The sequence below is a fragment of the Calidris pugnax genome, unplaced genomic scaffold, assembly GCF_001431845.1.
Source record: "Calidris pugnax isolate Ruff unplaced genomic scaffold, ASM143184v1 scaffold244, whole genome shotgun sequence".
Classification (NCBI taxonomy): Eukaryota; Metazoa; Chordata; class Aves; order Charadriiformes; family Scolopacidae; genus Calidris; species Calidris pugnax.
The window spans coordinates 1,944,251-1,971,182 of NW_015091141.1; the positions used below are offsets into that span (position 1 = coordinate 1,944,251).

General features: G+C 53.0%; 3 protein-coding genes across 14 annotated transcripts in view; 2 read left to right on the top strand and 1 right to left on the bottom strand.

Annotated features, from left to right (window-relative positions):
• The window catches only part of OGDH (oxoglutarate (alpha-ketoglutarate) dehydrogenase (lipoamide)), a 34,426-nt gene extending 13,095 nt beyond the window's left edge, over window positions 1–21,331 (bottom strand). Inside the window, exons 1-5 of one of the 9 annotated variants that reach the window (XM_014958743.1) lie at window positions 21,197–21,331; window positions 18,439–18,687; window positions 11,705–11,893; window positions 6,465–6,567; window positions 1,476–1,520 (exon numbers count right to left, since the gene is read on the bottom strand). In XM_014958743.1, the coding sequence (XP_014814229.1) occupies window positions 1,476–1,520; window positions 6,465–6,567; window positions 11,705–11,893; window positions 18,439–18,660 (559 nt within the window). In that variant the 5' untranslated portion in view covers window positions 18,661–18,687; window positions 21,197–21,331. The other 8 variants (XM_014958747.1, XM_014958744.1, XM_014958746.1 and 5 more) reach the window with 8 other exon arrangements.
• Window positions 21,332–23,095: 1,764 nt separating this feature from the next.
• On the top strand, window positions 23,096–24,842 carry LOC106897844 (interleukin-1 receptor antagonist protein-like). Of its 4 annotated transcripts, XM_014958738.1 has the most exons (6): window positions 23,097–23,257; window positions 23,352–23,400; window positions 23,485–23,674; window positions 23,782–23,952; window positions 24,062–24,207; window positions 24,296–24,842. In XM_014958738.1, the coding sequence occupies exons 1-6, from the start codon at window positions 23,217–23,219 to the stop codon at window positions 24,506–24,508; spliced, it is 810 nt and encodes a 269-aa protein (XP_014814224.1). In that variant the 5' UTR covers window positions 23,097–23,216; the 3' UTR covers window positions 24,509–24,842. The 4 variants fall into 4 exon arrangements, with proteins under 4 accessions (XP_014814221.1, XP_014814224.1, XP_014814223.1 ...); XM_014958737.1 differs by having other exon boundaries at window positions 23,352–23,674; XM_014958736.1 differs by having other exon boundaries at window positions 23,485–24,207.
• A 1,822-nt stretch (window positions 24,843–26,664) lies between these two features.
• CKAP2L (cytoskeleton associated protein 2 like) overlaps window positions 26,665–26,932 on the top strand; it is an 8,061-nt gene continuing 7,793 nt past the window's right edge. The window contains exon 1 of the mRNA XM_014958839.1: window positions 26,665–26,759. Coding sequence (XP_014814325.1) covers window positions 26,726–26,759 — 34 coding nt within the window. The 5' untranslated portion in view covers window positions 26,665–26,725. The remainder of the gene's footprint in view (window positions 26,760–26,932) is intronic.

The window sequence follows — 26,932 nt, forward strand, 5'->3', positions numbered from 1 at the left end:
CTGCTGCTGTTACAGCATCGGCAGGTCCCTGCCAGGGCCTGCAGCAGCTCCATGGTACCCTAAAGCCACTGGAGGTGCCTCAGTGCCTGCTGAAGCTCATGGTTGTCTTTGGGGAAATTGAGGCACAGAGGAGGAGTAACTGGCTGAACAGGTGCAGCAAGGCAGAAGCAGAGCTGGGGAGTCTCAAGGCCCTTTTGAAGCCGGAGCTTGGCAACAGGGACAGGTTTTGAGGTGTTTTCTAACCTGGGGCAGGAGCCACAAAGGAGGCAGAGTCGCCCCAACTCCCTCCAGCTCACCCCTACCCAGTCCAATGGCTCAGCTGGGGTCTTTTTTAGGGAGGGTATGGGGGATGCCACCCCTAGACACCACAGGGCAGTGTAATCTGCTTTCCCCTGGGCAAAAAGAGGAAAAATTGGCCCCTCCAGAGCTGGCCCTACTTGAACTTCATCTTGAAAGAGTCGACCCCTCGCAGTCTGGTCAGGAATGGAGGATGAGCTGGAGACGGGGCTGGCCACAGCTCACCCTTGCACAGCCTCGAGAACGGTGCTTGCTGGAGGCTGGGAACACCCACAGCAAGCCCAGAACAGAGTCTTTCCTGGTTCCAACTGCCGTCCATCCCCTCCCCGCACACATCACCCTCCTGGGCACTGCTAGTTCCCAGGGAAGGAATTAAGCCAGACCCTGGGGAGCTCAGCTCTGAAGTCATGCCTGGGAGCACTGAACCATAGCCAGTGGGTATGGAGGGTCTGGCCCCGCATCTCCAGGACCTCTCTGTGGTTCCTTTCCAAACAGAAGTCCTGCAGAAAGGCAGCATTTGCACAGAGTGTCCCAGTTACGCTGCAGGCTGGAGGGTTCAGGGAAGCCCCAGTAATTTGCTGCAGCTCCCAGCCCCACAGCACAGCCTTCGGCTTGCTCTGCCACACCAGTCTGAAGACTCAGGCACACTTTGGGGGATATCAGATTTTAAAAGGAGTTTTCAAGTCTCTGAGCATCTCTGCTTCTGCTTTGCTGCAGCCCGCCAGCTTTTTTGACAGTGCTGAGTATTTACAGGCAGCAATACCATCAGATGGGGTGGAAGGCGAAGGATGAGCTGCCAAATTTTGACTGGGACAAAACCAGGGCAGAGTCAGGAGAAGACCGCTTGGATTTTTAGGAGACGAACCAATCGGGGAGATTGAGGCCTCATGAAATTAATGTTCACAACCAAACATGTACTCTAGCAAGCTACGCATGCAACACACAGTATGGAAAAGGCCAGCGAGGCTCTAAATTGGGGATCTCTACAGGTGAAGTATCGCTAACCAAGCGCCTACTTCTAGACTTTTAGCAGGACAAATTAAAATTAAATATGTTACAAAACTCAAGAGTGGTGCAAAATGGGAGGGGATCGCTTTACCGGCTTGGTTCATGCCCAGAATAACCTATTCAAAGAGAGTCCTGCACTCCAGAGGGTTAAAGGCTCATTAATTGCATACCTCCTACTGTTAACACTCTCAGCCGCTCCTTGAACACTGTAAGATCTGAGGTGGGCAGGAAAGGGGTTGCAGAAAGGGAGAAGATAGAGACACGCAGTCAAAGTTAGTAAAAAAAAAAAAAAACACCTGGTACTGTGAAAACTAGTCATCAAAAGCACGAGTCAAAAAAATATGGTATTTAAAATACAGTCAAAAACCATCAGAGGCAGAAGGGCTAGGATGGAGGATGACTAAGCACTAAGCAGAAAAGAAATCCCGGTGGAAAGTCTGGTGAGGAAGGAGGAGCAGGGAGGGGAACACAGGGCATCAGACACTGGGGAGCAGTTGAGCTGCATGGTTTGAGATCTCCTCTCGTGCACTTCTCAGACAGGAAAGGGAGACCGCCCAGCACAGCATCTTCACCTCCTACATCCAAAAGGCATCTTCCCATCACGCTGCATCAAGGGGAGTGTTATCCACTGCAGAGCTGGGACCTGCCTTCACTGACATCTGCTCCCGGAGGGTTTTGCTACTGGGAGGATTTCAAGGTCACCCCCAAGGAGGCACCACTGCTGCCTACACACGGGCAGGAGGGGGATCAAGGTGTTAATGAGCAGGCCGTTAATGGAGAAGAAGACCAATGGTGAGGCAGCATGCACAATGCTGTCACTTCTGGAGCATGCTCAGCACAGGTGGGACTGCTGGGATGCTGGGACAGATGCCGGCAGGGCTGCCAGAGTGGCAGGCACCATGTGTCACCGGAGCACACTCCCCAGCTAGGTTAGGTGACACGAGTGCCTCAATCTCACCTGGGTTACAAGAAAGGCTTTGGAAACACTTCTCCTTTTGGTCAGCACAGAAAAAAATCATACATTTAGATGTTTGGTTACCAAGGTCTCAGACTGGAGACAGAAGAGGTGGCAGTGCTCCCAGCCCATCTCCCTGCGGGCGCTCACCTGGCTCTTACTGAGCTAGAAGACAATTTCCATCAACTGATGGGGCAAAAGGCAAGAGCAGCTGCCTTCCACAGAGAGACAGACAGACAGACAGATGCTCAGACACACACCGGCTTCCACGCACCACCGGGATTTCAGTGTGCTAAGGCATTATTTCCTTGGATGGGTCACATCAAGCTCTGCAGTCATTTCATCCTGTTTTACACCACTTACCATGCCAGATCAGCTGCAGTAGAAGACCAGGATGAGATTATTTTGATTTTTAAAAAGAAAAGATTAAGAGGAATTTGGTGCTCCAGCCCCACCACTCATCAGAACAAGTACCCCCAGGCGGGCTTTCCTCCCCTTACATTTTCTCCACAGCTCACACTGCTTAATCCAAAGAGAGCTTCCAAACCAGACAGAAACCAGTTGCTAAACAAAAGGCAATTGAGAAGAAAGATCAATTTTGGAGATTAATCATGCAATTCCTTTGAATTACAGCACTGCCCGGGCATGGTTTAAGCTGTTGGCAGCAGAGCTCACACCACAAAAGCTGACCTTTAAGGATTTCAGTGCTCAGAAAGAGGAAACGAGATTGTTTCCAAGTTTCAAAACCACTCCTGTTATTAACTGCTCTGTCAAGTGTTAAGAAATACTCTTTCAAAGCAAAAAAAAAGCCAGCAGGATCTGCTTAAAAATTGTTTTTCCCTGCCACAGGCAGGCAACACCCAATCTTAAACTCGGCCAGAGCTCTGCCCACACTACGCTACTCTCCTCCCCTTCTGCCAAGGACTGATTGAGAGCTACAACTGACAAGTTGGTATTTTAAGCTCGACCTGATGAGTTTTTCCAGGATGAGGTTACCAGGGGCAAGTCTACTTGGTATAAATAATACTTACAACAAGATAATAATGCCTATGATTAGACACAGCCATTTGAGTCTGGGGTCCTACCATGGGCCACAGCTCCAGCATGAGCTAGCAGCTGATACTAGCGTAGCTTGTTCCCAGTACTCCTTATTTCCTACCAAGTCATGAATTCCTGGTCATTAAATCAGTATCAGGAACCACAATGACAGACACCTTAATATGAAAGCCACAAAGAAACAGAAATTTAACATAAAGCCTGGCTCCAATACATAGATCATGGGCTGAGATTCTCTTCCAGCTGATGCCTTACAGACCAGCCAGGCCTGAAGACTTGTCACTGCGGCGAGCCAGGCTGGGTCACGCTGCTGGGCTTGTGACCACTCACCCTGGGGGAGCAGGAAAAATGGAGCTTACACCACATTAGCCACGTTCTGTGCTGTGACGATGCCATCAGCCCCACCCTGCAGTTGGGGCTCCAAGGATCTTGGATCACTTTGGGCCCTTGGGCTCTTCTTCCTCTGAAGCAAGTACACTGCTGGAGCACACATTGCTTCAGAGGAACAATGCAGTCAAAGCAGAAGATAAGCCCTCTGAACTGATTTCCCCACTGAAGCAGTGTGTGAGTTCAATGCCAAGCAGAAACCAGGAAGGAGCAGTGTCCCTCAAGGGTCTTTACTGGGACCAGTATGGTTTAATATTTTCATCGATGGCATGGATAGTGGGATCGAGTGCATCCTTAGCCAGGTTGTGGATGATACCAAGGTGAGTGGTACAGTTGACATGCTGGAGGGAAGGGATGCCATCCAGAAGGACATGGACAGGCAGGAAGAGTGGTCCCTTTGAAGTTCATGAAGTTCAATAAGGCCAAGTGCACAGGTCAGGGCAATCCCCAGTCCCAGCACAGACCAGATAGATGGATAGTGGGTGGAGAACAACCCTGAGGAGAAGGACTTGGAGATGCAGGTGGATGTAAAAGTGGACATGAGCCATCACTGCATGCCTGCAGCCCAGAAAGCCAAACATAGCCTGGGCAGCAAACAAAGAAGCATAGCCAGCAGGTCAAGGGAGGTAATTCTGCCCCTCTTCTCCATTCCCCTGAGACCCCACCTGGAGCACTGTGTCCAGCTCTGGGGACCCCAGCGCAAGGAACATGTGGACGTGTTGGAGCGGGTGCAGAGGAGGCCACAAAAATGATCCTGGCACTGGAAAAGCTCTCCTCAGCAAAAAGGCTGAGAGAGTTGGGGGTGTTCAGCGTGGAGAAGAGAAGGCTCCAGGGAGACCCTGTTGCAGCCTTTCAGTACTTAAAGGGGACTGATAAGAAAAGGAGACTGATAAGAAAGGTGCAGAGAGACTTTTTACCAGGGCCTGTAGTGACAGGAGAAGGGGCGAGGGGTTTAAAGTGAAAGAGAGCAGGTCTAGATGGGACATAAGGAAGAAATGTTTTACGGTGAGGGTGGCGAGCCACTGGAGCAGGTTGTCCAGAGAAGCTGTGGATGCCCCATCATTAGAAGTGTTCAAAGTCAGGTTGGAGGGGGCTTTGAGCAGCCTGGTCTAGTGGAAGGTGTCCCTGCTGATGGTGGGGGGGCTGGACTAGGTGACCCTTGAAGGTCCCTTCCAACACAAACCACTCCGTGAGTCTATGACTTACTGAGCAGCATGATATCTCTGCTCCCTGACCCGATTCCCTTTCCTCAGGAGGGAGAGCAGTGACTGTAACCACTTGTAGCCATTGGCTCTGGCTTTCAGGCAGACCCTGCTCTCCTCTCAAAACAGAAAAGCATCCACCACACTTTGGGCTTTGGGAATCTTCTCTCCTGCTCTGCCTCAGCAGGCCCGTAGCGCCCACAGCAGAGGCCAAAACTCCTGAACTAGAAAAGGCTCTCTTCACCCTTTCCTCTCCCTAGCCGCTGGGATTGGCTTCAAATTCACCCAAAAGGTCTCCCCATTCCCCTCACAGGGCCCACCACAAGCATGTGTCCTCTCCTGCACCTGGGTTCACGGCCATCATCTCTCCGCCTCTTCCCATCAAAACCTCCCAGACACAGGGCTTGCTCCAGCCCAGAGCCAGCTGGCTCCTGAGGCACAGTGAGGGCTTGGTCCTCTGGACAAGCATATCAGAAGTCCAGACCTGGGGATGAAGCAGACCCCCCATCATCTAGAGAGCCGGGACAACCAAAACCTAATATTTCCCTATCACTCCCAGTACACGTAATCCTGTAAGCAGGTCCAGCAGGTCCAAGGCTGGTGTCCCTGCGCTGACAGCTGAACAAGGAATCAAGATCGTTTACATGCACCGTACGCTCTGATCAGCTGTTTCAGTTGTGCGAGGTTAGTAATCATTACTGCTGCTCTACTCTAGGTTAGAAGCATGCCTCTTGAGCGCTCATAGTGCCAGAGAATGGCCCTTGGAAAGCACCAGCAAGGTGAAAGAGCTCAGCGCCACGACCTCGCTCTAGCTAGAAGAATGGCAGTGTACTACAGAGATCAAATCTAAAGCATGTTGAGAGGCGCTGAGTTTAAGCACTTTCAGATTAGGATTTCAAGTCTGAGGCACCACATACTTCTGTGCAACACTCATGCATTTTTCACTCAGAGGCATTGGGATTTCCACCTCTCTACGCGGATGGGAACACATCCCAAAGCTTCCTTGTTATGATCACCAGCAGGGACTTCCAGCTCAGTCTTGGAAAAAGAGGACAATTAAGGGGTTTACAGATGCTGCAGCAACCTGAGAGTGAAGGAGGGCAGGGCATTGCTGCAGGGGCCAAGAGGCGCTTCTCAGCCCCACAGAGATGGAGCCAGCCCATTCTCCCCAGCTCTCAGGATCCCCAAGAGCAGCACTGGAGCTGAGGGAACAGACCTCCAGCTCTCACCAACACAAAACCTCTCCGCTTTGCATTTCCAGAAGATTCTCCAATTGCTTCCACCCCTGGATGAGCGAGGTCAATGACATAATTAATTGGCACCGGCTGGAGGAGAAACATGAGCTGAGCAATAGGGTTTTGGCACAAAACCCATTCGCGGTGACAGCCGGAGGGGGGCAGAATTGCTCCGCAGCAGCCAGTCAACTATAAATTTAGAGTGATCATTACTAAGGAAACTTAAGACCTTTCCCCCCTTACTGGAGAAGCAATCTACCCACAAAGCTGTGAAAGAGAGAGGAGCTCAAGCAATGCAGCACTAACTGCTCTCAAAGCCCTCACCCAGTTTGTCTGTGGATGTGATAATATCGGCTGGAAGGGAGGAGTCCAGATCTGCATCCAAGATGCCCAGTGGGTCGAGTTGTGCTACATGATGCCCTCGAATCTATGAAATGGGCCAGGAATGGAAAGGAGAACAGGTACCAAGAGGGAGAGGGGAAAGGAAGAAAAACAAAAGAGGGGAGGGGTAAAAAAGTTAAATTACATTAGAATTAATTTGCAGAGTAATTCTCACCGACGTTTGGAGAAACAGTTACTGGCGCATCATCAAAATTTACACAACTAATGCCGAGAGGATCAAGCTTTGCAATGTGATGACCCCTGACCTGGAAGCAACAACATAGATTAGTCATTAAAACAAGTTAATTGAAGAGATATTCCTTTAAAAAAACACAACAAAGCAACCAAATCATGCACAGTTTCCCTCTTTCCATTTTCTGCAGAGCCACCACCCCAATTTCTGGCTGCAACTTAAGCCCAGAGAAGTTGGGTTTCTTTCAGCTACAGCACGCAGGTGTTGAGTGCCACCAGCTGCAAGGACCGCTCTGCCTCTGCCTGAAGCCAGACTTCGGCAGGGCAGGCAGGGGGAGGTGATCTCTTTCACAGAAGAAACCTTCCAGAACTGATGTCCAAGAGTCTCCCACCACTTGCTTGATGTCCAACCTGAGCACCTCCTCTGTATGGATGCAGCAACTCCACACCAATGGTTTCCTCCTAAGCATCATAGCAAATGAAGAGGCAATTTTCCAGATTTTGGCAGATCAGGTGCTTTTCTGCCAATGTGGCAGAGAAATCAAGTATTGCCACCAGCAGCAGTGGCTCTTGAAAGGCAGAGGAACTTGTCTGAGAAACATCCGCCTGTCTGTGCTGTTAGAGGTCAGCAGCTCACAGCATTGTTTGGAAGAGGGAAGCCTACAGCAGGCTCCTTTTCTGGGGAGGTGCAGAACCAAGAGAGCACTGAGGCTCATGGTGATGGCAGTCAGGCCAGGCGTCACCACGCTGGGTTTGAATCTGCATCAGGAGCCACAGAGAATGAGAAGCAATGAGGAGTTTTGCTTTTCAGCTTCACAGTAGGAGTTGCCCACAGACGGACCCCACCACATCTCGCTGTGCAAACTCCATTCATCTCAGTGGCCAGCACTCTCCAATTTACAAGCCACAGTTTATGTCTTCACAGCTCCTGCTCTCAAAGCTTCAGGCTCAGCTATGGTGGGAGCAAGGCAGGAAACACCACTGCCATGGCACAGGGTGTAGTGCCTTCTTTACGCTGTGAAAATGATACTCCTGGCTACCAAATCTGTTACCAGTTAGAAAAATCATATACATATTCAGAGTATCCCAATGGGACTTTAGGAAAGGATTTTTGTGGTTTTACCAGCCAAAGAGCCTGAAATCAGCCACTGACACTGAGGAAAACTGCTAAGAAAGCACTGATCCCCCTCCGTGCTCTCTGCAGGACCAGATGATGATGTGACTGAGCACTGGTGGCCACATGGAAAGCTCTTCTGGTCCAGCTTTGTCTGGGAACAATTTCCTTGTCCATCTTGCAACTAAGTGCAGGGGCTAGCCTATCATTTAGCAGTAGGCAGGACACAAGCTCACTGCACTGTTGCCCACAGCCAAGTTGTTTTCACCGTGACCAGGAGGCCACTCTGTCCAGCAAATGACTTTAAGCTGAGGGTGTCCCTTGGCTTTGGGGTCAACTCGGCAGTTTACAAATCCTTAAATCGGTGTGGAAGTGAGGAGAACGACTTTAGCCCCATTGGAGCCATGTTGCTTGTTATTCTCCACACGCAACGCAAGACAGGCAGGCTGTTTTTCCCCAGCCAAAAACAAGAGCACAGCAGGTATTTGCAGGAAGCATCACGCTCGCAGGCCCCAATCCTGATCAGGGACTTCAACCACCCAGTCATCTGCTGGGAAAGCAGCACAGCGAACTACACACAGTCCCAGAAACCACTGGAGTACGTTGAGGACAACTTGCTAGCGATGGAGAGCCCAGCCAGAAGAGAGGCACTGCTGGACCGGGTGCTCACTAATGAGGAAGAACTTATTGCAGAGGTCAAGACTCAAGGTAGCCTGAGCTACAGCAATCATGCCCTGGTCAAATTCACAATCTTGATGACTAAAAAGTAGAGTCAGGACCCTAAACGTCAGAAAAGCAAACTTTCAGCTGTTTGGGGTGCTGGTGCATGGAATCCTTTGGGAAACTGCCCTTGGAGGCAAAGGAGTGAACCAGAGCTGTGCTTTTCTTAGGGAACAAGAGCTCTCAGTCCCCACGTGCAAGAAGTCGGGCAGGGGAGGCAGGAGGCCTCTTAGCCAAACTCAAACACAAAACCAAAACGCATAGGCAGTGGAGACAGGGACACATCCTGGGGAGATGACAGGAACATAGCCCACGCAGAGTGCAGGGAGGGGATCAGGAAAGCCAAGGCACAGCTGGAGCTGAACTTGGCCAGGGACCTGAAAAATAACAAAAGGGGTTTCTCCAGGTACACAGTACAACAAAGGAAGAAACTGTAAACCCCAGAGGAGTGAAACAGGAGACCTGGCGACAACCAGCATGGAGAAGGCAGAGGTACTCAGGCACTTTTTTGCCTTGGTCTTCACTAGCAAGTGCTCTATCCACACCACTCAATTCACAGAATCTAAAAGCAAGGACTGGGACAATGAAGTACCACCCGTCACAGATCAGGCTCAAGACCATCTAAGGAAACTAAATGAGCACAAGTTCATGGGACCTGATGAAATTCATCCATGGGTCCTGAGGGAACTGAAGGATGAAGTTGCCAAGCCACTATCCATCATATTTGGTAAAGTCGTGGCTGAGTGGAAGATGCTTGAACTACAGGCCAGTCAGTTTCACCTCTGTGCCTAGCAAGATCATGGAGCAGATCCTCCTGAAAACCACACTAAGGCACATGGAAAATAAGGAGGTGATTGGTGACAGCCAACATGGCTTCACTAAGGTCAAATTGTGTCTGACAAATTTGATGGCCACCTATGACAGGTTCACAACATTGTAAGGGAAGAGAGATGCAACGGCATCTACCTGGACTTATGCAAAACATTTGACACTGTCCCACATGACATCCGGGGGATGTTGGTGGATGAAAAACTATAACCCAGCAATGTGCACTGGCAGCCCAGAAAGCCCCCCCACACCCCGGGCTGCATACCAAGCAGCATGGCCAGCAGGCTGAGGGGGCTATTCTGCCCCTCTGCTCTGGGGAGACCCCCCAGCAGTACTGTCTATAGCTCTGGGGCCACCAACATCAGAAGGACACGGAGCTGTTGGAACGGGGACAGAGGAGGCCACGGAGATGCTGGGAGGGCTGGAGCCCCTCTGCTGGGAGGGGGTGCTGAGAGAGTTGGGGGTGGTTCAGCCTGGAGCAGAGAAGGCTATGGGGAGACCTTTGAGCTCATTCCAGTCCCTCAAGGGGCTCCAGGAAAGCTGGGGAGGGACTCTTGATCAGGGAGGGGAGCATAAGATGAGGAGTTTTAAATTGAAAGAGGGCGGATTCAGATGAGATCTGAGGAAGAACTTCTTTGGTGTGAGGGTGGTGAGAGCCTGGCCCAGGTTGCCCAGAGAAGCTGTGGCTGCCCCATCCCTGGAGGGGTTCAAGACCAGGTTGGAGGGGGCTTGGAGCAACCTGGGCTGGTGGGAGGTGTCCCTGCCCAGGGCAGGGGGTTGGAATTAGAGCATCTTTAGCATTCTATGCTTCAAAAAGAAATAATGACTTGGAGATGCAACCACGGCTACAATTAAGAAGCAATCGCTAATGCTGCAGCAGTGCAGGGTCACTCCTCACCTATAATTACAGGGACAATCCAGCTCGATCCAATTAAGAAATTAATTGCCTGGTGTTTTAAGTAGGTTACCCATCACAGGTGGGAATTCCTCCTGCCTTCCTACTCTTTTGTACCTCCATACACTGTGCTGAACTTCCCCACTTGGACACCCCACTGCAGCGACACTGAGGTAGGAAAGGAGGTGGATTTCTCACTGCAGACAGCTTAGAAAAATACATCCAAGAGCTATCATCTCTCAGCACTGCCATTCCAAGACTGAGGAAGTGATGGGAATGCAGAAGAGGTTGTGGATTTTGTCTTCAAATTGCTGACTTGGAGTTGCTGCCTCCAACTACAACAGTCACCACTTGTTTGAACCTGGCATCTGCCCGCACGTTCCCGCAGTGAGAGCTGCATGGCCTTTAGAAACAGCCCGTCAGGATCCACCAAAGTTGGGGAGAGCAGGCCAGGTAGTCACTTCTCATGAAATCAGTCACGAGGGAAGACACAAGTCCTCACAAAGACGTCCCAGCTTCCCCTTCTTAAAGAAAAGCACGGCAGTGCCCCATTGTTGATATTGGCACATTGGCTGTGAAGGAGGGCAGGGCAGGGGCACTTTTCTTCTAGCCAGAGAGCAGGGCCAAGGCTGGGCAGACCTTTGGAATTGCCCAGTGCTGCAGTTCTTGCCTCAGCCCACGGCCTTGTACATTGGATTCTCCAATCTGGATTTTATCTGAGCAGGAACACGACCTGCAGCAGGTGCTTCTTTGCAGGAATAGGTGAGAAGACCATGGTCACACCTCCATAGCAGCTATGTTGTTAACTTCGCACCACAGTTAAAGCCACCACACTTGACAAGACAGAGTGCAACCAAAGGTGAAAGGATGACAGACACAGAAACACATTTAAATGTTCTCTCAAGTTAAAATATTGGCAGGCCCCAGCTGGAGGATGTTTTCTTCCTTTTTTCTCTCAACAGGCTGATTTGGTAGCACTGGTCTGAGTTGCAGCCCAGCAGCACCATGGCCCTCTTCCTGGTTGCAAATTGCAAGGAACTGTTTCCTGAAACCTCAGAAGTTCTCTCAGCAACATGGGGGAAGCAGGATGGGGATCCCACACCACTGCTGAGCATGGCAGGAGCCCACAGCACAGGAGCATCATTCCAGCAGCCAGCAAAGCACCCTGCTCAGAGAAGACCTCCTCCTCCCTGCCACTGTAATTGCTCTATTTGGGTGACAATAGCTTTAATCTTCCTATTGTCCAGCTGAGCTTCTGCCCAGAGGGATCAGCAGCTCCTGTTAAAAAACAGGTAGCCCAGCAGGCATCCTGCACACTCACCATGCAAAATGTGCACCAAACACAGTAGTCCCAACCCACCGTGGCCACCCACATCTGTCCTCTAAAGAGGACACGCTCCTCCTTGGTGCAAAGCCTGAGGTATGGCTCCTTACCTGGTACGCCCTGATAAGAGATTGCACTGCGAGATGGTCCTCCACCAGTTTATCTACGTTTGGCTGTGCTTGACCCAGGAATTGGGCTTGGGACAGCGTGGAAAGGCTGGTACTCAGTGGAGGGGGGCTTTGGTAAGCGGTGCCTGGAGCAGCTCCAGCATTGGCATTGCGAAAGAAGATGTCCCATGACTAGGAAAAGGGAAAGAAAAGAAGCAATAGTGTTATTATCCGTGACCCAAACACCTCTTCACTCGAGGTTACTGGGGTCTCAGCTCTATTGCCACAGCGGTAAGTGAAATCCACAGGGGGCAGAGCTGCCTCCACCCCTCTCCCCATGCCCCAGCCCCACACTGCTGCAACACCCACCCACCTTTCTTGGACAGGAGAGCACTACAGCTCTCCCGCTATTCCAATTACACTATTATCCCACTTCCCATCCATCTGGATTGTTTCTTTTGGCATGAGACCATTCCCAAAGTCCCCTCTCTCTTGGCAGCAGCACTTAGGACAGGAAACAGGTGACCCCCTCACCAGGCTCGCCTCTCGAAACTGCTGCTATGAGCAATGAGCCCCAGTCTGGTCTTCAGGCTCTTGTTTCCTTCTCTCCAGGGCAAGAGACTGCCCTCAAAATACAGTATTTCCTGAAAAATATTTTTGCCCTGTAATCAAATGCATCTCTTCCTCTCTTCTGTGGTCTAAATGGCCTGAGACCCAAGTCCCAGCATCAGCCACGCTGTCCAGCCCTCAACCAACAATAGCTTTTTTCTTTTTCTGTCCCCTCTCCAATTTTTCTCCATTCTTTCAGTGATGCCAGTGCTATGTGGATACTCCCATGCCAGCCCTCCCATGCCCTTAGTGAGGCAGATGGGCATTTCAAGGTGGTAAGAAAACAAACAAAAAACCCCACAAAAAGCCCTTCAATAGACTTGGTGTAACTTTGTGGTACTTATCCAGCAGTGCCTGAAGAGCCCAGAAGTGCCCCACACCAAACTCAAGGTAATCTGTCTACTTGGAGAGGCATCTACAGAGCTGGGGAAGGGGAGAGACCAGCAGAGCAAAGTCCCAGCCATATTCTCCCATCACGCTCTCACCCCTGCCTGCTTTCCACGTGCCACTGAGCGACAGCAAAAGATGAGGGCAAGGCAGAGCAGTATCTGTGCACATACCCAAGACACCAGCTAGAGCAAACAAATCCTGTCAGATTCACATGCTGGTTTCAGCCCAAGGGTCTCTCTGCTGACTGAGAGCAAGAGCCCAGCACTCAGCACTCTGCACAGCCCCGATCCTCGTGTCTGCATCACTCAGCCTCGATGATGCAGAGATGGGCGAAGCGCTGCCCAATCCAAGTCAAAAAGAGCCATGAGAGCAGTGGTGGTTTGGGGCAGAAAAAGCAGCTTTTGCACCCTGGTGGCAAGGTGGAGGGGACTGAAAACCTGACCTTTGCCAGAGGAGCACCAGCTCTCCCCCTTCTCTGGAGCTCCTCTGGCTGCAGCACCCATCACATGCTCCAGGAAGCTATTTCCAGCATGGATCTACCCAGACACCCCATCACACGGCTGCACAAGGTGATTAAATTTAGAAACAGGTCACGCTGAAGGAACATAAAAAAAATCTGGAACAATTTGGCACCATAACTGATAAACAAAGACTCCCTCAAAGGAAAAATTAAAAAAAAAAAAAAAAACCCAAGACAGAAAATGCCCCACTCTGTTCTGATTGTTGTCTGCTAAGGGAAACTTCAGCAGGAAAAGAGGAAGAGCTGCTTTTTGTACAATCCTTACTCCAGGCCACTGGTGAGAGCAGTCCAAGCCCTTTCCCTTCCCCAGGCTCACAGAGCTCACAGCTGCCCCAGAAGCCACCGCTTCCTGGGAGCAGAAAGGACAAGCACCCCAGGATGGGGAGGAATCTGGCTCCTTGCTTTGCTTGGTGGTTTAAGTTTGGCTAATGTACTGGAAAATAAAGACAGCCAAGAGAAAAGGAGCATCCACTTGCCCAGGGAGGGGGCTGGCAGCAGTGCTGGAGGCCAGGGACAGAGCAGGAGGCAGAGGTGTTGCCTTTATGACCTTCTCCCTTCTGACATTCAACACTATTAACCTCCTGGAGAGGCAATTTGTTTCTGTTCTGAAAGAAAAAGTTCATTTTAAACTCTCCAAACAAGGTGTGGCACCGGCTGGGTCAGCTCAGGCACTTTTACTAAATGCTTAGAAAAAATAAAAAAAAAAAAAAAAAAGCCAAGACAGAAAATGCCCCACTCTGTTCTGATTGTTGTCTGCTAAGGGAAACTTCAGCAGGAAAAGAGGAAGAGCTGCTTTTTGTACAATCCTTACTCCAGGCCACTGGTGAGAGCAGTCCAAGCCCTTTCCCTTCCCCAGGCTCACAGAGCTCACAGCTGCCCCAGAAGCCACCGCTTCCTGGGAGCAGAAAGGACAAGCACCCCAGGATGGGGAGGAATCTGGCTCCTTGCTTTGCTTGGTGGTTTAAGTTTGGCTAATGTACTGGAAAATAAAGACAGCCAAGAGAAAAGGAGCATCCACTTGCCCAGGGAGGGGGCTGGCAGCAGTGCTGGAGGCCAGGGACAGAGCAGGAGGCAGAGGTGTTGCCTTTATGACCTTCTCCCTTCTGACATTCAACACTATTAACCTCCTGGAGAGGCAATTTGTTTCTGTTCTGAAAGAAAAAGTTCATTTTAAACTCTCCAAACAAGGTGTGGCACCGGCTGGGTCAGCTCAGGCACTTTTACTAAATGCTTTATTGCCCAACATAATTACAGAGTATTTCAGGCTACCTCACCACAGGCTTTGCTCCCAGTGAAGGCTGTGGCTCTGATAAGAGCTATAAAAACATCAACTTTCAAGCTGCTGATGCTGTTTCGAATTCAAGGGTATTCAAGGACCACTCCTGTGGTTTCTGGTGACCCACAGAGGTGCCTCTGGAGCTCACATATCCAGTGGGAGAGGCTGAACAGCCCTGTCAGCATTATCCTGCTTTATTGCAGAAAGTAGGACTTTGCCTTAATCCAGGACTTGCTGTAGGTAACAGCAGTAATAAAGCTCATCAGGTTATTCCCCTCTGACCCTCTCTGTGCCCAAAGCAGCCCTGCAGGTGTTCCTCCAGCTCTTACACCCTATATATATAGATAGAGTATAATGTATTTATATATAGGGTATAAAGATTCACCCCACTGATACCAAGAGGGCTCAAAGCTGGTATCTCCCCACTCCTCAGGGCACAGGCAGCACTCCAGGTCTCAACGTGCTAAACGCTCCCACCCCCAGGTACCCGCTGTGACTGTCCCATGGCCACGTGTCCCACCACAGCCACAGCACAAGGTTATTAGCCCGGACCGGCTCTCCCAGCACTCCTCTGTGCTGCTGCTTGCATGTCGGCAAAGCAGAATGGGAGACAGTGGTTCAAGCTTTAGAGGGATTTTGAGATCAGCTCTGAGAGAAGAGCTCACCACAGGCTTCTCTGCTGGGAATAGCCCCCAAAACAGCTCCCCATCTTTCACTTCATTTATCAGACTCAGTTCCTGAAGAAGGCTGTGGGTCCCAGCCTCTACCACAAAGCCAGCTCGGAGGTCAGGCACACATGCCAAAGGGAAAGGGGTGACGTCTCTCAACCACCCCACAGTGCCTCAAACTGGGCTGGGCCTGCTCCAGCATAACAATCAAAACACTGGCATATTAAGAAATCCATGTTAAAGACTGTTTGATGTACACAGATACAGGGAGAGCTGTATCCCCTTACAACAGCGATACAACCTGAACATGGGAACTGTTTAGGAAAGCTCAACTTGTCGCAGAGGTGTGACTGTGGGTATCATCTCACTGCAGTCAAAGCTCTCCAGCCACCAGCCCTGAAGCAAATTGCTCAGGGTCCTGGGGAGACGACATGGGCAGTGCTGAGCATTGCCAGCAGCCAGCACCCAACCCCAGACAGCAAAGAGAGGAAGAGCAGGAGGAGGGAAGTGGTTCGAGCAGCGCTGACCCTGCCACAGCACACCAGCACACTCGCCCTCCTCTTTCCCCAGCTCTGCTCTTCTTTGCTCATCAGACTCAGAAAATGGACTTCAGATGAAGTTCAGCTCACAGAAAACAAGCCTAACACCTAAGTTACAGTTTAAACCCCCAGTGCCTGCATGGAGGAAGTGAATTCATTTTGCTCGGCTGGGACGGTCATGCTGGCAGCAAGTCTTGTAGGTTTTTGGTGACAGCAGCAAAGTAAGCCCAGCTCTTCCTGGCTGAAGGTCTCACCCTCACTAGCAAACAGCAGCACAGCGAGGCACAGCCGGCCTCCGTCTGCAGAGAACAGATAAGCGACAGATGGGTCCATGTGACTGCCCAGCTTTTCTTGGGAACTCCACCCTCAGAGATGACCCTACGTCTAACGGGATGGAGGCCAACACTTATCAGGGACATGGTTGACATGCTCCACTGCTGCTTCAGGAGACACAGGCTGACAGGGACCGGTTGCAAGGTGATACCAGGGATGGTCAAAACCCCGATCCCACCACAGCAGCTTGGTGTCCCAGCAGGAACGTGAAAAAGCACAGCGAGGAGAAAGGGGCAAAGCTAGGAGCTGGGAAGGGATCTTTGGGAAGGGCTCACTGCAACAAGGTGGGATCCACCCAAGAGAGACAAGTACCAGTGTGTCATCTGACCAGGTGCGTCAGGGAGTAACAGCAAAGGCCAGGCCAAACCTTAGGTATCAACTCCACCAGGAGCTTTGGGACCCAGCATTGGATTTCATAGGATCAATGGTTTGGATTGGAAGGGACCTTCAAAAACTGTCTAGTCCAAAACCCCTGGTCCAACCCCCACTTTCTGCCAAGCAGGATGTCAGCTTGATTTTGGTTAAAAAGCAGTCTGTAAGACTTGCTTTTGATATCACTAGCATCAGGTTTGCTTCCTAGCAACAATAAGGCCCTGTTTCATTTCACACTGATTTTTCTGCTGCCACAAACCATCCCCAGCCACACTGGATGCAAAATCTTATGTCAACTCCTGCACTCCTCACTAAGCACTTAAAAGTACTTCAAAGGACATTGATTTCCAGGGGTGACTAATACACACCTGCAATTCTTCACCATAAACTGGTGAATACCATAAACTCCAAGCTGGCCATGCCAGGGCAGAGGCTCCAGAAACATCTTCCAACCTAAATTCTCCCCCAGTTTCTTCAGCTGACTGTGCACAAGGACTCCCATCCAGCACTGCATGCACTACCTACCTACAGACCAGCTGATGACACTCCAGGGTCTACGTTAAAGAGGAGATAGGACAAGAAGAGATCCTGAGGTCTGGCCTCAGGATCCAAACAGACTTCCCAGCCAGCTGCGCCCGCTAGACTTGCTGGTTACACATCTGCTCAGAGCAACATTCAAGACTGAGCGGGGTCTGTAAATCAAACTGTGAAGACCCTTTGCCAAAGACACAACTGTGCTTGTTGCTGGTACAAGTGTGGTGTAACCTTCACTTGCTTTCAAATTAGACCGCAGCATTTAGATAAGTGGCTTTTAATTCAATATCCCACCTCTGAAGGACTGTGTTGCACATGCATGTGACTGGGTAGCTTTCAAGTCACTATTTGACAAAGGGCACAACCCAAACCAACATACTTTGTGTTTTCCAAGTCTGTATTGCTTGGCTCAGCTACCCATTTGCCTTGAAAGAAGCATAAAGTCAACACTGTTTGTGAAAATCCAGCTTTGATCCTACCATAAGACCTTTACAGCACCCTAGAGGCTGTACATTTTGGATGCGTGGAATCGGTGCCATCGCAAACACAGTCAACACTATTGCATGCGCTGGGGACATGAGACTCCTTACTCACCCTTGACTGCTAATTTAACCATCGCATCTTGGTTTGCAGACTGCTCATGTGCTTCTGAATAAAGAAAATCCCTGCTCTACATCAGGACATGTATGAAACTGTCTTAAAAATCCCCTGAGACTTAGTCACTAGAGGAACATTTTCCTTGTGAAACACTGGGGATGGGGAAAAATGCGGTCAGGTTTCAGAAATCCTCTTCCCAGCTGAGCCCTCACCTGCTGGAGTCTACGTTAAAGATGTTGCCTTCTCCTCACTGGAGGATCTTCAGTAGTTCAGATCAAGACAGAGCTCTGCGCATACTGCCCACAGCCGGGGCAGTTTCCCAGTTTTAAGTTCAGGAGCAGCTGGTGGGAATCTCTCTGGCCACTAGACCCAGTCACCCCCTCTCCCCAGGCTGCAGATCAGTAGCCTTTGCTTTACGCACACAAGCTCAGGGTCAAGTTTAGCAACAGCCCATCTACCCCAACATGTAACACCACCCATGCCCAAAGCAAAAGGGAAATCAGTGCAGAACACCCTCCCTATCTCCCCCCTCATCCTCCACTCCAGAATAAATCCTCCTGAGGAGTCATCACAGCTGGAAAATAAATAAAGCATTGGGAGCTCGTTAAAGGTGAATTCCCAGAAGAAGACATTCCTTGTATCCGCTTGTGATCCAGGATGCTGCCCACGTTCCATAAGCTGACGGTGTTCCCTTCTGAACAGAGAAGCTCATCTTGGCTCTTGCTCAAGGAATCACTGACATTTCTTTTGGGTGAAGCAAGGCAGAAGGACCATCCACAACCATCTGGCCCCTCCAGCTGAATTTGATCCTCCTTGAGACGCGTGCACTTACCTGAACCCACTGCTCAGACACACACAGAGAGAAGCGAAGGCAATATCCTGGTGAGTTTGCTTCTTACCTTATGTACACTTTTGGGATTTTCCAGCCAAGCATAATACATTTCCTCCACATAGTTTGAACTAGTCCCACTTAAAAAAGGCTCGGCAGCCACCGGTGCACTGTAGCACCTGATATGTTGAAACGTCCTGCGTGCCGCCAGCCTGTGTTGGGAAATTGTCTTTACAGTCTGCGAGGCCGTCAACGGCCTCAGCTTTGCTGCACAAGTCCTTAAGTTAAGCATGTTTGTCCTGTCACCTCACACAAATTCCTGTTGGGAGAGAAAGGAAAAGTGGGTTAGAAATTATTGCAGGAGAATACATAGCAGAGACTACCTTCCTGCACCCCAAAGACAGAGAACTGAGGATCAGAACTTAGGATCAGTTTTTTAATTTGGCTAAGTCCATCCACCCCATCCCACAGCCAAGTCCCCAACGCCTGGGAAACGCAGTTTTTGCTCAAGGTACTTGGCGCAGCCAGGTCTGCCGCCTCTGTTTCTGCCAGCATGGCACCCTCATCTTCCCTGACACATTGATAAAAAGCAGATTTGCTTGGTGGGGTACCCAACACCAGCATCAGACAAGCGGCTGCACATCAAAGCTATTCTTTGATTCTACCCACATCTATCTACAATTCTATGATTCTACCCACATCTTTTTATATCCAGCACCTTTGTACAAAATAAGGTACGTTCCTAGCCAACAACATCTATCCCTTTTCCAACAATAAATCTATGTAGTATTCTTTCATTTCTTTTGATCTTTTAATTCTTCCTCTGAAAATACTCTATAAAACTCAGATTCCAGCAGGAGTTGGACACTTAAGCCCCTCCATCTCCCATCTGCAGGGACATTGTACAAGTTTGAAGAAAAGCACTTTAAAGCACCACGCCCAGAAGGGTGCTGGAAAAAACTTGTAACCAGCCGGATTTTAATGCTGAATATCACGTTTTCCTTCACATCAAGCTGACTGAGTCTAGCTCCTCCAGGTCTGTGCAAGCCACAGGACAGCTCTCATCACGCTAACCCAGCATGGAAGCTTTTGCTCTCTCCGTGCTCTCTCTCCCAGGTAGAAGGTCTTGGCTTCAATGTTTGTTGCGTTACTCAACCTGGGACCACTCTGCTTGGCTGAGGTTTTCTTCTCACTTCTTTTTGTTACATGCACCAGGATAAAGCTGGGAAGAAACCTCTCTCTCAAAGTAGAGGTATGGTGGTGCAAAGCACTTGAGATGTAGGCTCCAGGACAGGCCACTTCATTGCTTCTCCATAAAAGCTCAGATCCGAGAAGGCCAACACAGTCGAAAGACCCAGAGAGGCTTGCCCAGAGATCCCAGAAAAGCAACCCTGAGCTGGCGTGGGACCCCTTCAAAGGTCCCCCAGCACCCTCCACCTCACAGCTCTTGGTGGGGTCGCCTGGGATTAACCACGCTCCTCCTTACACACATCCAACCGACAGCCACAGGAAAGTGCTGGAGCAAGATCATCTCAGGGGAAGCACTGGCACTTGGAGCCAGCTCTTCTTGGAACTGCCCTTTCCACCCAGCTCCTTCCGCAAGAGTGGGACCTCAGGCTGGAGAGGAGCCAACTGACTGGTTTCCATATCCCCGACCAGATTAACAAGCAGCAGCCCAATGTCAAAGCAGCTATTGTGCATTTACTGGATTAAAATGAAGTTTGACAGTGAACTGCAGACAACGATACACCTTTGTTACCAGTGTTTCATCAGCCTTGCTTCCAGATTTGCCTTGCAGAATCTAATTCTGACTACTTGGCATAGCAGTGGCTATGCTTCCCACCTCACAACACAAGATTTTGGTCCAAAGAGCCTGAGGAAGACCCGGGATCACTCTAAGTCAGCCAAAGTGTTGTACAGATTTACCTGACGGAAGGCGGGAAGACCCCTCGTGCTTCCTACCCTGCTTGCTCGCTTCTGCCACGCAGCCCAACAGACAAGAAATGGCAGGCAGGCGCAGGGCAGTGAGCGTGGCAGCACAAGATGTTTTCCCGGCTTACCCTTCTCAGAGTTAAGCAGCAAAACACAGACAAATATTCCAGAGACCGGCTGAAAATGTCGGCGCACGGGCAGGAAGAAAAGCTTTAGGGACCAGGCGTTGGCACGCCTCCGGCTTCGGTGTCCGGTTTCGGTGCCGCCCTCAGCAGCGTCCCGGTGACCCCTCTAGAAAACAGGGGGAGTTAAGGCCAAGCTTTGCCCCAAAACGAGAAGAACCAGCCGGTCTCTAAGGGCCTCTGGCAGAGCGGGCTGGCTGCCCGCAGACGCGGGAGGCCATGGCGGGCTGGGCGCTCTTCCTGAGGTAAATCCCACCAGCGCACGCTAGCGGGGAGCGGGCCCGGCCCGCCGGTGTGGAGTGACCCGGGGTTCGAGGAGCCGGCGACAGCTGCGGAGGGGCCCGGGGGAAGCGCACGACCGGGTCCTGGCCCGAATTTCACCAAAAGGTCGAACAACAAGAAGATTCACCACAGAGTAAGGGCTGAGGGAGCGGGGGCCGCGGCCCCACACGCACAAGCGCGCGCCCCCACGCCGCCTATCGCAGCGCCGCCAAGCGCCCAGCCGCTTTCCCATTGGCTGCGCCGGGCTGCCCGTCCAGCCGCCGTCCCGCCCCCCGCCCTAGGGCGCCCGGGCGGCGGCGCCAAGGACACCGGGGAGCGGCCGCGCCCCCCAACAGCCCAGCGGGACCTCCCCCCCGATTCTCCAGCTCCGGCTCGGGCCTCGGCCCCCAGCCCTCGGCGCCCGGTCCTCGGCGGCACCGCCGCGGTACCCACCGGCTTCTCCGTCCGCCCCGCTCCTGGTCCGGCTCTGACAGCGGCCCAGCGCCGGCCTGCCGCGCCCGCCCCGCTCCGCCCCGCTCTGCGTCACCGCGTCGCCACGCCCCCCGCGCTCTGCCGCCACGCCCCCCCGCCGAGCCTTGGCTCAAGGCGCCTGCGCCGGGAGCAGGGGGAGGGGCGGGGCGGTCGCCATGGGACCCCCAACGGCCGGGGGACCTCTACCATTGCTTGGGGACACTCACCACAGCCTGGGTGCTCTGCTGCGGCCTGGGTACTGCACCGTTGCTTGGGGACACCCGCTGTGCCCTGAGGACTTCTGCCGTGGCCTGGGGACTTCCCCCACAGCTTGGGGACCTTGCTATGGCCTGGGTACCCCACAGTTGCCTGGGGACACCTCTTGTGCCTGGGGACCTCCACCATGGCTTGAGGACCTCTGTGGCGTATGAAGAAATCACGGACTCGCAGGTCATGCAGTAAGCGAATCCAAAAATCCAATTCGACCATCTTTATTGCTACACAGAGAGACTTTTATACACTAAGACAGAAACCTACTCCTTCCATAATGCCCAATCATGGACTTACAAAAATATTTTTTTACTTTCTTCTGAGCTTATCACAGTAACAATTATTCTACTATCAAGACAGGTTTCGGTTCCCAGACTGTGCTCTGTTTTTTGTCAGGATGTGCTTCAGGATGCAAAACTTGTATTTCTCACTCCTCCCCTGCTCTCAAGGTCACTACTGGCACACACTGTTGTTTCAGATGCAAGTAAATCTTAACTATGGGAGTGACCTTTCACTGAGCCCACAGACCTCTACCACAGCCTGGGGACCCCCACCATGGGGAGTTTTTGCCACAGCTTAGGGACCTCAATATTGCCGCACCACAGCTTGGGGACCCCCACTGCGCCCTGGGGACCCTCACCATGGTGTGGAAGACCCCCTGGCATGATGGACTCTATGGCCCAGGGGACCTCAGGCCTTTGGGGACATCCCAGCATGGATGGATGACAGCCAGTGGGCATCGCCCCTGCGTGGGGGACAGGTAGAGGCCGCCCCGGGCACAGGGCCCCCCTCAGGGAGTTTTGGGGTGCTGGCTGTTTCCTGGGGCTGAGTCACAGTGGTGGCTGGAGCCAGGCGGTGTTTCAGGAAGTGAAACGGGTGCCAGGAAAACACCCCGACATCCCACAGCCAACGCAAGCCCGGCCACGCACATCCCTGGCCCAGCCGGCATGGCGCAACCGCTGGCCCCCCCGATGGACACAGGGTGTGCGGCTGCTGCAGGTGGGGGATGGCAAGGAGTGTCCCTCAGGGGCCGTGTCCCCAAGAGTCGTGTCTCCAAAGCCATCCAGCTCTCCTGGGAGGTGCAGGTGGGCAGGGGGGAGTGAGGGGGTGTTGGGGCAGGGGGGACAGGAGGGGTGATGGAAGGGGCCACAGGCGACGCAGGAGGAAGCTGTGGGGAAACAGCAGCGCTTGCACCACCAGCCCCTTCCGGGGCAGCCAAGACCCCAGCGCTGACGAGGGTGGATGTCATCGCAGCCCTGGTGGGATGGGGCTGGGGCAGGCCCTGCTGGGTCAGCACAGCCACTCAGGGCTGACATACGAGCACTGGCCCCATGCATTGACCCCAAAGCATTGCCCCTGCTCTGCCCCACACACTGGGCCTGGAACATCACCCCTGCTCTACTCCACACACCAACCCCAAAGCATTGCCCCTGCTCTGCCCCACACATGGCCCCTTGCTCAGCCCTCCATTACTGCCTGGGGACAGCCAGCCCCCCAGCCCTCCCAGTTTCGATGGAGGAACTGGGCAAATCCGGGCATTGCGAAAGGTGGAAATCCCGCTCTGACGGCGTTTCCTTCCAGCAGCTCTTGAAAAACAGCTGCGCTGAGGCTGGGCTCCCAGAGCACTCGAGCGACGCTGCCAGCAGGACAGGCAGGAGCAGGCAGCCACGCACCGCAGCACTCGACAGGTACCAGCAAGTCTCTGCCCGGGTCTTCACAAGCGGCAGCAGAGATGGCATTTGTCCCTGATTTGGACACACTGGAATGCGGCAGGTAAGGGTGGCTGTGCTGGGCAGGAACACTGGGGATGCAATGCTGCTCTCGTGCCATGGTGGCCCTGGCTTCACCATCTCACTTTTCTTTCCAGCCTGAACGAGGAGACATTTTATGGCCCTGACTGCCTCTGCCTGCAGAAGGTAATGCTGGAGCAGTGGGAATGGCCCTGGGAGTGCCGTGATGGGGAAGCCAGGCTCTCACCCCATGTTCCCTTCTCTCCCCAGAAACCTCGCCTGGACTCAGGGGTGACATTGCCCGGGGTGGGCATCCAGGTGACAGTGACCAAGGGACACCCTGCCAGGACCTTTCGCCAGGCCGCCATCCTCGTGGTGGCTGTGACCAAGCTCCTGAAGCGGCCGGTGCACAAGGACTTTGCTGACAGTGACCTTGGGGGCTTCCTGGATGAAATTTTTGGTATGGGGTGGTGGTGTTGGGGGTGGCACCCCAACCAGGGGACGCTCTTGAGGGATGCTCTTGGACCCAGGTGCATCAGCATCCCCCTGACCATTCCCTCCCCACAGAGCCCATCTCCTTCCAGCGGGTCAGCAGCAGCTCCGCTGGGGCACCTGTCTACCGCTACACCCGCTCCCAGTCCTTTGACATCCTTGACATCGACCAGAAGTGCTTCGTGCTGGAGTCACCCACCCAGCTGGTGGCCCTGCACCTGCAGGGACCCTCTGCCGGGCGGAAAGGTGAGGGGGCACAGTTCTGACCCAATGTCCCCATCCCCAACCCTGGGACCACCCAGGAGCCACCCAACAGCCCTGGGACTACCCGTTAACCCTTCCCTTCTCTCTGCAGTGAAGCTCAACATTGCTCTGTACCGTCCCCGGTCATCGAAGGGTGGCCTGGGGACTGGGCAGGTGCCAGTGGCGTTGGGCATCAAGGGCTACCAACTCTACATGTCATGTGTGATGAGCGGCGCCAAGCCTGTGCTGCAGCTGGAGGTGAGTTGTGGGTCCTGCTAGCTCCATCCCCCATGGGGCTGAGGGCTCCATCCCACCCTGAACCCCTTTTTTACCCCCTTGGTTATAGGAAGTGGATGTCAGGAGGGACATTGAGAGTGTAGAGCTGACTCGCTTCATCTTCTACCGCCTGGACAGCCCGGCCGAGGGAACCACCCGCTTCGAGTCAGCCGCCTTCCCCGGCTGGTTCATCTGCACCTCCCTGCAGCCACGCCAGCCCGTTGGCATCACCAACCACCCTGACCAGGTCAACATTGCCACCTATGAGCTGAGCAGGCGCTGAGGAGCCCCCATGCCCAACCCAACCCAACCCAACTGGCAGTTGCTGGTTTTCAGGCCGTATGTACCGAGTACAACCTCTCCCCCACAGCTGGGACCCATGTCCCTCCGTCTATTTCAGGTGAAATAGCAGCTCTGGGCCCCGTGGGCCCGAGTCACCCTGATTTATACTTATTTATGGTGTCTGCCCAGAGTTTTTATATTTATTTATTGTGTCCCTCCCTTGCTTTTAACTTTTATACCTTTAAATGGAAATACTGTGATTTTGTTATCGGGAATGGGGGTATTTGTTGGTAATGGAGGAGGAAATAAAAGGTTTCTCCGGATGGCATCGCTCAGCTCATTGCTCTCACAGGGTTAAACGTTGCAAGGGCGGTTTGTAGATGGGAAAATCCTGGTGTTTCAGCTGCTTTTGGGGAGGTCTCCAGGCCTGGATGCAGAGCTGGGGGCAGGGGTTGACCCTCCAGCCCTGGGACCACCCCATACCGAAGGGGCCACCCCATGCCCATCTGTGGGGTGGACATCTCATGGGTGGGGGTCACCTGCATCCCCCTGGGGCGTGGTGTGGTGGGCTTTAGCAAGGCATGACATCATGCTGTGTGGTGTGGCATGGCCTTGCATAGGGCAGCATGGCATGGTGTGGTGTGGCACGGCACAATATGGCCTGGTATGTCACCTCTCTGGATCTGCTAGCAACGCATCTCTTGATGCAGCCCAGGACGGGGTTGGGCTTCTGGGCTGCAAGTGCCCACTGCCTGCTCATGTCCAGCTTCTCATCCCTCAGCACCCCCAAGTCCCATTCCTCAGGGCTGCTTTCTAATACCTCACCCCCTAGTCTGTATTGATACTGAGGATTGTTCCCGCCCAGGTGCAGAACCCTGCACTTGCTCTTGTTGAACCTCATGAGGTTCACCTGGGCCATCTCCAGCCTGTCCAGGTCCCTCTGGATGACATCCTGTCCCTTGGTGTCATCTGCAAACTGAACAGTCCACCCATCAAATCCTTCCAGTCTGGCGAGCAGGATGTTGTGGGGGGACCATGTCAAAGACCTTACAGAAGTCCAAATAGATCACATCCATAGGTCGTCCCTTATCTACTGTCATAGTCTCTCTATCATAGAAGGCCACTAGGTTAAGGTATGACGTGGCCTGGTGTAGCATGGCCTGCTGGGGCATAGCATCACGTAGCCCGCTGTGGCATGGTGTGCTGTGCTGCGACAGAGAGGCGATTCTGCCACTTTGCTCTGGTGAGACCTCACCTGGAGTACTGTGTGCAGGTCTGGAGCTCTCAATACAGGAAGGACATGGACCTGATGGAGCAGGTCCAGAGAGGGCCACGAAAATGCTCAGGGGGTTGGAGCCCCTCTGCTATGAGGACAGGCTGAGGGAGCTGGGGTTGTTCAGCCTGGAGAAGAGGAGGCTCCGGGGAGACCTAATAGCAGCCTTCCAGTACCCGAAGTGGGGCTACTGGAAGGCTGGGGAGAGCCTGTTTCCAAAGGCCTGCAGTGACAGGACGAGGGGCAATGGCTTGAAGCTGGAGAAGAGCAGCCTTAGATTGGATCTTAGGAACAAGTTCTTCACTGTGAGGGTGGTGGAACACTGGAACAGGTTGCCAAGGAAAGCGGTTGGGCCCCTTCACTGGAGATACTCAAGGAGAGGCTCAATGAGGCCCTGGGCAACCTGGTCTAGTTGGGGGTGTCCCTGCTGACTGCGGGGAGGTCGGACTAGATGGGCTTTGTCCCTTCTGGCCTGGACCATTCTATGGTTCTATGGCCTGGTGTGTCCTGCCATGACACGTCACCACATGGTGTGGCCCTGCTGGGTAAGGCATGGCACGGTGGGAAACGGTCTGGCACGACATGACATAGCAAGGCATTGTGTGGCATCGCGCGGCATACTGTGCTATGCCGTGCCACGCCGCCCTGACGTGAGCTAATTGATGGAAACGGGCTAATTGCCGGGGCAGCCCCTGTCGCCGCGTCCCCCCTGCCCCTCCCCCCCGCAATGAGTAGCGCTCCCGGAGAGACGCGTTGTCCCCACCCCCCTGCCCTCCTCTAGCCAATCAGAGATCTCCTCGCCCGCTAGCCCCGTTCGGAGCCTGCGCTTTCGCGCTATCCATTGGTCGATTTGAAGAAGGGCGGAGGCCAATGAGGGCGGCGCGGCGGTTGGCGGCGGCGGGTGGGTCAGTCGGCTGGGGGCTTCGCTGAAGCGAGCGGCCGCCAATGGAGCGGGCAGGGGCAGCCGCAGCCGCGCAGGGTGAGCGGGCCGGCGGAGCACTGTGGGGGATCTGAGGGTCTCTGTGGGGCATCTGAGGGTCCTGTGGGGCAGAGACATGGGCGACCCTCTGGGCGACGTGGGCTTGGGGGAGGACACCCCACTGGGGACGGGCTGACAGCGGTCAGTGGTGGAATAGGGGGTGCTGGGGGGTC

Bases quoted from the DNA above. Each gene is read 5' to 3' on its own strand.
- LOC106897844 (XM_014958735.1), top strand. From the start codon at position 23,217: ATGGCATTTGTCCCTGATTTGGACACACTGGAATGCGGCAG. The intron at 23,258-23,351 runs GTAAGGGTGGCT...TTTTCTTTCCAG, and splicing joins GACACACTGGAATGCGGCAG to CCTGAACGAGGAGACATTTT. The intron at 24,208-24,295 runs GTGAGTTGTGGG...CCTTGGTTATAG, and splicing joins AGCCTGTGCTGCAGCTGGAG to GAAGTGGATGTCAGGAGGGA.